The sequence below is a fragment of the Oncorhynchus gorbuscha genome, linkage group LG19, assembly GCF_021184085.1.
Source record: "Oncorhynchus gorbuscha isolate QuinsamMale2020 ecotype Even-year linkage group LG19, OgorEven_v1.0, whole genome shotgun sequence".
NCBI classification, from domain to species: Eukaryota; Metazoa; Chordata; class Actinopteri; order Salmoniformes; family Salmonidae; genus Oncorhynchus; species Oncorhynchus gorbuscha.
Genome location: NC_060191.1, coordinates 16882550 through 16894629, shown reverse-complemented (window position 1 = coordinate 16894629; position 12080 = coordinate 16882550). Strand labels below are relative to the sequence as shown.

The window sequence follows — 12080 nt, the reverse complement described above, 5'->3', positions numbered from 1 at the left end:
CCACACATTTCTCAGAACAAGAAAAGACTGACAAGTTTCAGAAGAAAGTTCTTTGTAAGTAATCGAACCCACAAACCCACAAATGCAGATCCTCCAGATACTTTTAATCGGAACAACAGTTTTCTCAACTGTGCTAACATAATTACAAAAGGGTTTTCTAATGATCAATTAGCCTTTTAAAATGATAAACTTGGATTAGCTAACACAACATGCCATTGGAACACAGGGGTGATGGTTGCTGATAATGGGCCACTGTACGCGTAAAATCTGCCATTTCCAGCTACAATAGTCATTTACAACATTAATGTTAAAATATGTTTTTACTAATCAGATTTATATGAAATAACAGGCAGCCTATGATAAACTTATCACTCAAAAAGAAAATGAGAACAACTCGTAGGCATCCAGATAGTCCAGCCATCCACATGAACTGTTATCTTCTCCATTCTGTGGCAACTCCTCCCACACCAGATTTAATTCATCTATTTACTTTTTTTCCGCATTGAGGAACCATCTCCTATCAACCCCAACTTTTCTAGGCTCTAAGATCTCAGTGATCTTCAGGCCGGAAAGTCTGAGCTTTAGAAAGATGCCATAGTTTCCGATTTTGAATTTAGAGTTTCATCTGAAGTCGGAAGAAAGCGCACTGAAGTTGGAAGTCGGAGATTTCAGAGTCCCCAGTTGTTTTGAACGCAGCCATTCTGTTGCGCACCAGCACCCTACGTCGTCACTACACATGCTATTTTATTCGCCAGATACTCTACATGCCCACCTTCTGGATACGCCAAACACAGAGGGACTGATCGAACAGCCAATGGAAAGGCAAATGCTAAATGCCCACACAATTGGGGTAAGCGAGGAGATGAAAGAGAGCAGGGTTGTACATTAAAGTTCCACATAGTAAAATTCAATACCTAAATTCCAAAATACTGACAAATGCTTACATTTAATCGCTAAAAAAAATACATGACCCCTGGATAAAAATTAAATAAATACTAAACCCTCCAGCTGACTGAAATTGAAAAAGCATGACATTCCCCCATTTGCCTCCAGGTAACAATTGCCTAAATTTCGAATGGTCCCTTAGAAGGATAGTCTGCCAGCACCACCATCTGTAGAGAAAGAAGGTTCCACCTGAGCACCAAAGTATCTTAGAAGGTTTGGCACTTTCCACATAAACATACAAACACACACAGGTACATTACCGGTGATTGGTTGGAGGCCGTGAGACAGAGTGGTCCCTTGAAGACACCCTTCACACGCCGGAAGTGGCCGTTGCTCAGGTGTGTGGAGCTGATGACCAGGTAATAGCACGTGCTGCACGACATCCGACCTTGTGGGGCCACGCTCCCCCTTGCGCAGGGGTTCGCGTGTTGCGGACGTCGGTCCGTCCGGCTTACCGGACTCTTCACCAGCTGAAGCAGAGTCAAGTGTCCGAGTCCGACCAAGGGGAGGGGAGGCGAGGATATTCAGCTACTGCTCCGGGAAAATGGAACTTCAATAAACTGTTTCTTCTTTATTATTAAATTAATCATTCAGGTTGCTTACAGAAATAAGCATGAGTAATGCACTGAGGGTCCGTTAAATAGTTAGGGCGGTAGGATTTGTAGCCTGTTGATGCCCTAGGTTGCCAAGCCAATGTTCAAGTAAAATGAGAAATCTAGCTCCTGGTAAAGAATAGTTATTATTTATATCTCTCTTTCCTTCTTCCCTTTCCCCTCTCTCGACTATCCCTCTCTCCTTTTAGTTCTGGGGAGAGGCGAGGGTGTTTAGTGTGGCGGTATCTGATGGCATTGAGAACGTCTCGAGCAGATTTACCGAGCAGAGTTAGATGCTGTCGACAGGTGTATTGCGCCCCTGGAAGAAAAAAAAACGTTATTTTCCTGATAGATTCCAAACGGTTTAGTTCGTGACTGTAAATCCAGTCACCGAGTTTATAGTTATCTCTGGTGCATGCAGACAGACAGACACAGGTGCAGCAGAAGCTGTGTCCGTTCTCTGAAAAGAGCGTGTGAGTTTTTGGTGTTTGCTGTTGCAGCACGGAGTGTTCAACAAAGCTACAGAGGCTGTTTCCCGATAATCTGTCTCGTCTCTTTCGTTGGTGGAGCTGTCACGGTGACAGGCGCGCTCCAGTCACCCGGGTTCCGGCGCAGAGAAAGAGAGGAGGAGGGAGGGGGGTATCGCTCATGCCTCGGTTCAGACGGAGTAATCAGAGGCGCCTTTTCACTCTCTCTCTTTCCTCCGCACACTGTGAGAGGGAACGGGGTCGATGAGGAGAGAGAGTCCCGTCTGCATAATCGGTGCTGCTCTACAGCTAAAACCGGTTCTGTTGTGTTTGACAATCAGTCAGGTGTGTGTGTGTGTGTGTGTGTGTGTGTGTGTGTGTGTGTGTGTGTGTGTGTGTGTGTGTGTGTGTGTGTGTGTGTGTGTGTGTGTGTGTGTGTGTGTGTGTGTGTGTGTGTGTGTGTGTGTGTGTGGCACATGTCTGTTTGGGGACGGTGATCCATCGAGTCTTCCAGGAACTTTCTCCCCGCCCTCCCTCTTTCCTTCTCTTTTCCCTCCCTCATCATTTCATAGCAACCATCAAATTAAAAGCGCCAATTCAGTAAGAAACCCCAAATGTCTCTTTTCACAGAGCTGATCGGCTACTAGTCAAACATTGGTAGTCAACTCGTATCCGTTTTAGGATCCATAACCGTTGTGCAAACTCGATTTATGAGGAAATGGGACAACAAATTACAGCGATGGCAACGTTTCCACATATAGGGCACATTTGGGTGATAACACAGTCATTACTGTGAAGTTCCAAATTATTTATCTGAAAACCCATTCTAAACATTTTGGTAGCAGTGTTTTGAATGAATCTCTCCAGTGTAACAAACAGTCATGTACAGTAGTCTTTAGTTTAGTTTTTGACAGCTTGTGTGTACTGTCTGAGGAGAAAGTTTGAATTGGGACCCAGAAGTAAGATGTTTGTACCATTGGGTGTGAGTTTTTAAAATTGTGTGTGTGGATTTGAGAAAATGGTGAGTTGTTCTAAGAATTGTGTCAAAGCCATTGAAAAAAACTGTAAGCATTTATAAATTCGTAACATATTGTATGAAATACAATTCGTAGCATATCATACGAAATGGATGATGTTCAACACAACTGTTCACAGTTTTTAGCGACCCATTTTGGCTCGTGAGCACGACAGATCTTAATTTGAGCCAATTTGCTACAGCCGGAAAATAATCATGTTGCAACAGGAAATTTGAATTATTATGTCATTTCTAATGAATGGATATTTTTTTGTAGGAGTTGATACATTTTATGTTAGGGTAAATCAAGTCTGAAAATTAAAAGGTGAAATTACAAACTTTAAAAGCCTTTTAAAACCTTGAATACACTACAAGTTTGCATTTCCTGCTTTGAAGATCAATTCTCATAAACAAAAGAATGATCCAATTAAGATCCTACATCTGTACTTTCAAAACTACTGGCTGAAATGATACAAAACCTTTAGATCATCACTTTAATTAGCTGGACAAATAGAAAACAAGAACCACTTGACAATGAACGTCTGACTGCAATTGGGGCGGCAGGGTAGCCTAGCGGTTAGAGCGTTGGACTAATAAACGAAAGGTTGTAATTCTGCCCCTGAACAAGGCAGTTAACCCACTGTTCCTAGGCCGTCATTGAAAATAAGTGTTTTTTGCCTAGTAAAATAAATAACATTTTTAAAAAATGGTTTGAAAATTATGGGAGAGTTCTAGAAACTGTAATGTTTGGTGACTGAATGAACTAAGCACAAACACAACTTGCTCTATAAATACTTTGAAGAAATATGTTAAACATAAATGTATTTAGTGAATGCCATGCCTTCACAGTATGAGATGTAACTGTCTGTATCAGGATGTCCTGAAACATCCCATCACATCCTCAGGGACTTTCTACTGCCCATAAATATAAAGATACAATACAGGACGTTTCATTTACATTTACATTTAAGTCATTTAGCAGACGCTCTTATCCAGAGCGACTTACAAATTGGTGCATTCACCTTATGACATCCAGTGGAACAGTCACTTTACAATAGTGCATCTAAATCTTAAAGGGGGGTGAGAGGGAATACTTATCCTATCCTAGGTATTCCTTAAAGAGGTGGGGTTTCAGGTGTCTCCGGAAGGTGGTGATTGACTCCGCTGTCCTGGCGTCATGAGGGTATGAAACTAGTCAACATTTACATTTACATTTAAGTCATTTAGCAGACGCTCTTATCCAGAGCGACTTACAAATTGGTGCATTCACCTTATGACATCCAGTGGAACAGCCACTTTACAATAGTGCATCTACATATTTTAAGGGGGGTGAGAAGGATTACTTTATCCTATCCTAGGTATTCCTTAAAGAGGTGGGGTTTCAGGTGTCTCCGGAAGGTGGTGATTGACTCCGCTGTCCTGGCGTCGTGAGGGAGTTTGTTCCACCATTGGGGAGCCAGAGCAGCGAACAGTTTTGACTGGGCTGATCGGGAACTGTACTTCCTCAGTGGTAGGGAGGCGAGCAGGCCAGAGGTGGATGAACGCAGTGCCCTTATTTGGGTGTAGGGCCTGATCAGAGCCTGGAGGTACTGAGGTGCCGTTCCCCTCACAGCTCCGTAGGCAAGCACCATGGTCTTGTAGCGGATGCGAGCTTCAACTGGAAGCCAGTGGAGAGAGCGGAGGAGCGGGGTGACGTGAGAGAACTTGGGAAGGTTGAACACCAGACGGGCTGCGGCGTTCTGGATGAGTTGTAGGGGTTTAATGGCACAGGCAGGGAGCCCAGCCAACAGCGAGTTGCAGTAATCCAGACGGGAGATGACAAGTGCCTGGATTAGGACCTGTGCCGCTTCCTGTGTGAGGCAGGGTCGTACTCTGCGGATGTTGTAGAGCATGAACCTACAGGAACGGGCCACCGCCTTGATGTTAGTTGAGAACGACAGGGTGTTGTCCAGGATCACGCCAAGGTTCTTAGCGCTCTGGGAGGAGGACACAATGGAGTTGTCAACCGTGATGGCGAGATCATGGAACGGGCAGTCCTTCCCCGGGAGGAAGAGCAGCTCCGTCTTGCCGAAGTTCAGCTTGAGGTGGTGATCCGTCATCCACACTGATATGCCTGCCAGACATGCAGAGATGCGATTCGCCACCTGGTCATCAGAAGGGGGAAAGGAGAAGATTAATTGTGTGTCGTCTGCATAGCAATGATAGGAGAGACCATGTGAGGTTATGACAGAGCCAAGTGACTTGGTGTATAGCGAGAATAGGAGAGGGCCTAGAACAGAGCCCTGGGGGACACCAGTGGTGAGAGCGCATGGTGAGGAGACAGATTCTCGCCACGCCACCTGGTAGGAGCGACCTGTCAGGTAGGACGCAATCCAAGCGTGGGCCACGCCGGAGATGCCCAACTCGGAGAGGGTGGAGAGGAGTATCTGATGGTTCACAGTATCGAAGGCAGCCGATAGGTCTAGAAGGATGAGAGCAGAGGAGAGAGAGTTAGCTTTAGCGGTGCGGAGCGCCTCCGTGATACTAGTCCAAACTAGTCCATCTATATCTCTTCCTATATTTATTTTTATTTTTTTATTTCACCTTTATTTAACCAGGTAGGCTAGTTGAGAACAAGTTCTCATTTGCAACTGCGACCTGGCCAAGATAAAGCATAGCAGTGTGAACAGACAACACAGAGTTACACATGGAATAAACAATTAACAAGTCAATAACACAGTAGAAAAAAATGGGCAGTCTATATACAATGTGTGCAAAAGGCATGAGGAGGTAGGCGAATAATACCGTTTTGCAGATTAACACTGGAGTGATAAATGATCAGGTCATGTACAGGTAGAGATATTGGTGTGCAAAAGAGCAGAAAAATAAATAAATAAAAACAGTATAAAAAACAGTATGGGAATGAGGTAGGTGAAAATGGGTGGGCTATTTTCCTATAGACTATGTACAGCTGCAGCGATCGGTTAGCTGCTCGGATAGCTGATGTTTGAAGTTGGTGAGGGAGATAAAAGTCTCAAACTTCAGCGATTTTTGCAATTCGTTCCAGTCACAGGCAGCAGAGTACTGGAACGAAAGGCGGCCAAATGATGTGTTGGCTTTAGGGATGATCAGTGAGATACACCTGCTGGAGCGCGTGCTACGGATGGGTGTTGCCATCGTGACCAGTGAACTGAGATAAGGCGGAGCTTTACCTAGCATGGACTTGTAGATGACCTGGAGCCAGTGGGTCTGGCGACGAATATGTAGTGAGGGCCAGCCGACTAGAGCATACAAGTCGCAGTGGTGGGTGGTATAAGGTGCTTTAGTGACAAAACGGATGGCACTGTGATAGACTGCATCCAGTTTGCTGAGTAGAGTGTTGGAAGCCATTTTGTAGATGACATCGCCGAAGTCGAGGATCGGTAGGATAGTCAGTTTAACTAGGGTAAGCTTGGCAGCGTGAGTGAAGGAGGCTTTGTTGCGGAATAGAAAGCCGACTCTTGATTTGATTTTCGATTGGAGATGTTTGATGTGGGTCTGGAAGGAGAGTTTGCAGTCTAGCCAGACACCTAGGTACTTATAGATGTCCACATATTCAAGGTCGGAACCATCCAGGGTGGTGATGCTAGTCGGGCATGCGGGTGCAGGCAGCGATCGGTTGAAAAGCATGCATTTGGTTTTACTCGCGTTTAAGAGCAGTTGGAGGCCACGGAAGGAGTGCTGTATGGCATTGAAGCTCGTTTGGAGGTTAGATAGCACAGTGTCCAATGACGGGCCGAAAGTATATAGAATGGTGTCGTCTGCGTAGAGGTGGATCAGGGAATCGCCCGCAGCAAGAGCAACATCATTGATATACACAGAGAAAAGAGTCGGCCCGAGAATTGAACCCTGTGGCACCCCCATAGAGACTGCCAGAGGACCGGACAGCATGCCCTCCGATTTGACACACTGAACTCTGTCTGCAAAGTAATTGGTGAACCAGGCAAGGCAGTCATCCGAAAAACCGAGGCTGTAGAGTCTGCCGATAAGAATATGGTGATTGACAGAGTCGAAAGCCTTGGCGAGGTCGATGAAGACGGCTGCACAGTACTGTCTTTTATCGATGGCGGTTATGATATCGTTTAGTACCTTGAGTGTGGCTGAGGTGCACCCGTGACCGGCTCAGAAACCAGATTGCACAGCGGAGAAGGTACGGTGGGATTCGAGATGGTCAGTGACCTGTTTGTTGACTTGGCTTTCGAAGACCTTAGATAGGCAGGGCAGGATGGATATAGGTCTGTAACAGTTTGGGTCCAGGGTGTCTCCCCTTTGAAGAGGGGGATGACTGCGGCAGCTTTCCAATCCTTGGGGATCTCAGACGATATGAAAGAGAGGTTGAACAGGCTGGTAATAGGGGTTGCGACAATGGCGGCAGATAGTTTCAGAAATAGCGGATCCAGATTGTCAAGCCCAGCTGATTTGTACGGGTCCAGGTTTTGCAGCTCTTTCAGAACATCTGCTATCTGGATTTGGGTAAAGGAGAACCTGGAGAGGCTTGGGTGAGGAGCTACGGGGGGGGCGGAGCTGTTGGCCGAGGTTGGAGTAGCCAGGCGGAAGGCATGGCCAGCCGTTGAGAAGTGCTTATAGAAGTTTTCGATAATCATGGATTTATCGGTGGAGACCGTGTTTCCTAGCCTCAGTGCAGTGGGCAGCTGGGAGGAGGTGCTCTTGTTCTCCATGGACTTCAGTGTCCCAGAACTTTTTGGAGTTGGAGCTACAGGATGCAAACTTCTGCCTGAAGAAGCTGGCCTTAGCTTTCCTGACTGACTGCGTGTATTGGTTCCTGACTTCCCTGAACAGTTGCATATCACGGGGGCTATTCGATGCTATTGCAGTCCGCCACAGGATGTTTTTGTGCTGGTCGAGGGCAGTCAGGTCTGGAGTGAACCAAGGGCTGTATCTGTTCTTGGTTCTGCATTTTAATTTTTTTTTTATATACAGTTGAAGTTTACATACACCTTAGCCAAATACATTTAAACTAAGTTTTTCACAATTCCTGACATTTAATCCCAGTAAAAATGTCTTAGGTCAGTTAGGATCACCATTTAATGTTAAGAATGTGAAATGTCAGAATAATAGTAGAGGGAATGATTTAGTTCCGCTTTTATTTATTTCATCACATTCCCAGTGGGTTAGACGTTTACATACACTCAATTAGTATTTGGTAGCATTGCCTTTAAATTGTTTAACTTGGGTCAAACGTTTCAGGTAGCCTTCCACAAGATTCCCACAATAAGTTGGGTGAATTTTGGCCCATTCCGCCTGACAGACCTGGTGTAACTGAGTCAGGTTTGTAGGCCTCCATGCTTTTTCATAGTTCTGCCCACAAATTTTCTATAGGATTAAGGTTAGGGCTTTGTGATGGCCTCTCCATCATTGTCCATTTGAAAGACCCATTTTTGACCAAGCTTTATCTTTCTGACTGATGTCTTGAGATGTTGCTTCAATATACCCACATATGTTTCCTGCGTCATGACGCCATCTATTTTGTGAAGTGCACCAGTCCCTCCTGCAGCAAAGCACCCCCACAACATGATGCTGTCTCCCCCGTGCCTCATGGTTGGGATGGTGTTATTCCATGTGCAGTTGCAAACTGTAGTCTGGCTTTTTTATGGCGGTTTTGGAGCATTTGCTTCTTCTTTGCTGAACGGCTTTTCAGGTTATGTCAATATACGACTCGTTTTCCTGTAGATAAAGATACTTTTGTACCTGTTTCCCCTTTACAAGGTCCTTTGCTGTTGTTCTGGGATTGATTTGCACTTTTCACACCATTTCTAGGCAACAGAACGCGTCTCCTTCCTGAGCGGTATGACAGTTGCTTGGTCCCATGGTGTTTGTACTTGCGTACTATTGTTTGTACAGATGAACGTGGTACCTTCAGACGTTTGGAAATTGAACCAGACTTGTAGAGGTCAACAACAAAACATTCTGAGGTCTTGGCTGATTTCTTTTGATTTGCCCATGATGTCAAGCAAAGAGGCACTACGTTTGAAGGTAGGGCTTGAAATACATCCACAGGTACACCTCCAATTGACTCAAATGATGTCAATTAGCCTATCAGAAGCTTCTAAAGCCATGACATCATTTTCTGGAATTTTCCAAGCTGTTTAAAGGCACAGTCAACTTAGTGTATGTAAACTTCTGACCCACTGGAATTGTGATACAGTTGAATTATAAGTGAAATAATCTGTAAACAATTGTTGGAAAAATGACTTGTCATGCACAAATTAGATGTCCTAACCGACTTGCCAAAACTATAGTTTGTTAACAAGAAATTTGTTGAGTGGTTGAAAACAACTTTTAATGACTCCAACCTAAGTGTATGTAAACTTCCGACCTCAACTGTATGTACTGTTGTTAACAAACTTTTTTGAAAGTCCGTTAGGACATCTACTTAGTGCATTATATATACAGTGGGGCAAAAAAGTATTTAGTCAGCTACCAATTGTGCAAGTTCTCCCACTTAAAAAGATGAGAGAGGCCTGTAATTTTCATCATAGGTACACTTCAACTATGACAGACAAAATGAGAAAAAAAATCCAGAAAATCACATTGGAGGATTTTTAATGAATTTATTTGCAAATTATGGTGGAAAATAAGTTTTTGGTCACCTACAAACAATCATGATTTCTGGCTTTCACAGACCTGTAACATCTTCTTTAGAGGCTCCTCTGTCCTCCACTCGTTACCTGTATTAATGGCACCTGTTTGAACTTGTTATCAGTATAAAAGACAGGGTGTGATTATACCCTGATGAAGACAGCTTGGCTGTCGAAACGTTGGATATTATATTTTTGCCTCTGAGCTCCTAGAGTGTGCGGCTCTCCTTTATTTTCAAGTTTTCTACTCCGCTAGCCAGCACCTCGCCTAAATAGGTATGCATTTCTTTTTCTTCTAGAAGGCACGTTGTGTAAATCAAATTATACAAGCCCCCCCCCAAAAATCTATTTTAATTCCAGGTTGTCAGGCAACAAAATAGGAAAAATGCCAAGGAGAGTGAATACTTTCACAAGCCACTGTATATATATATATATATATTTACCACAAAAATCTGTGAGGGATTGGATATGATGCAGACAATTACATTGATGGAAGCAACAGTCTATCTTCAATATTAAAGCTGATCCACCCCCTGAAAAAATGTAGAAACTAATGTTTGCTTCCAAAACCAGATATTTTATCCTGTGTACCACCAGGGAAGCGCCCTTTAATAGCCTTTTTCAGTATACAGCCATGGCAGTATTGCCAGTCAGTACTTCCATGCTCCTTTTTAGCCTTCTTACCCATGGAAATAGTGTTAACTGGGTTATTCACCATCACTTCACCCACCCTCTTTATATGCTGCATACTTCTGGTACCATATTTACAAAGTATCCAACACTGTGACTGCTGATCTAGGATCACTTTTGCTTTTCAGATTATGAAAAATAAGTCAGTGGGGACCATATCAAGTGCCTCTAATTAGGAATTATATCAGGTGCGTTTAAAAAATTGTTTTAATTTTTAAATGGTTTTAAATGTTTTATTATTTACAGTCTGCATTTCTGACTGGATTTCTGAATCTGCACGAAATAAAGACATCCTCTCTTTTAGTACAGTATATCTGAGCTTCACTTTCACCTTTTCTTTTCTAAGGAAACATATGGAATATGTGAGATTGAACCTGCACTATTCAAATCCGCAGCCAGATAATTAACTGTGGCCTTGTGTTTTCAGTAAAATATGGTCAATCAAGACATGGAACGCAATTTCTGGCTTATTAAAATGTTCCCATTCACTCCATATGCTGTGTATTTGTAACATCTTATAAAATGTGATTTTGTTGAGTAGAGCTTAATTTAAATACATATTATTATTTTGTATACTTCCTGATGCTTCCTGATTGACCACAGCTTTGCCCACTCTTGGATAGCTGTGGTCTTGTTTTTACTTCTTGTTATAAAGATATAAAGAATAGAAATATAAAGAACAAAAAACAAGGCCACAGCTATCCCATGGTTGTGGAGAGGGTTAATGATCTGGTTAAGGAACCAAACATTGTAGGTTCAAACCCTGCATGTGCATATGAAGAGAGAGAGAGAGAGAGAGAGAGAGAGAGAGAGAGAGAGAGAGAGAGAGAGAGAGAGAGAGAGAGAGAGAGAGAGAGAGAGAGAGAGAGAGAGAGAGAGAGAGAGAGAGAGAGAGAGAGAGAGAGAGAGAGAGAGAGAGAGAGAGAGAGAGAGAGAGAGAGAGAGAGAGAGAGAGAGAGAGAGAGAGAGAGAGAGAGAGAGAGAGAGAGAGAGAGAGAGAGAGAGAGAGAGAGAGAGAGAGAGAGAGAGAGAAGCAGAAGCAGAGGGAAGAGACAGTAGCTCTCTCTGGTATATTTTCTTTCCAGTTCCTCCCTCTGGCTCTTCCCTCTCTCCTCTCCTTATGAAATCAGTGAAATATTACACTTATGGTTTGGCCTCATATTTTCATTCTTATTTCTCACATTTATGCTCTGCAGCTACGATTGCTTTCACATATATTATTATCTGGGGGGAGGGTGTGTGTGTTTTGTGTGAGTCAGTGGGTGGAGGGCTAGCAATAAAGGGCTACATCCCTAAACACTGGATATTGGCACTGTACAAAGATTAAAAGAGTGAGAACGAGAGAGGGAGAGAGGGAGAAGCAGAGGGAGAGGGAAGAGACAGTAGCTCTCTCTGGAATATTTTCTTTCCAGTTAATGCCTCTGGCTATTCCCTCTCTCCTCTCCTTATAAAAACAGTGAAATATCACAGTTATGGTTTGGTGTCATATTTTCACTATTATTTCTCACTTTTATGCTCTGTGGCGAAGATAGCTTCCGAACATATAATAATCTGGTGTGTGTGTGTGTGTGTGTGTGTGTGTGTGTGTGTGTGTGTGTGTGTGTGTGTGTGTGTGTGTGTGTGTGTGTGTGTGTGTGTGTGTGTGTGTGTGTGTGTGTGTGTGTGTGGGTGGAGGGAGGGAGGGAGGTATAGCAATAAAGGGCTGCACTCCTTATCCCTGGATATCGGCTCTATGCAAAGATTAAAAGAGTAA

General features: G+C 43.7%; 1 protein-coding gene across 1 annotated transcript in view; it reads left to right on the top strand.

Moving 5' to 3' along the window:
• The first annotated feature begins 4197 nt into the window (after positions 1-4197).
• The window catches only part of LOC124006023 (metalloreductase STEAP4-like), a 43922-nt gene continuing 36039 nt past the window's right edge, over positions 4198-12080 (top strand). The window contains exon 1 of the mRNA XM_046315686.1: positions 4198-4203. Within this exon, the coding sequence (XP_046171642.1) occupies positions 4198-4203 (6 nt within the window). The remainder of the gene's footprint in view (positions 4204-12080) is intronic.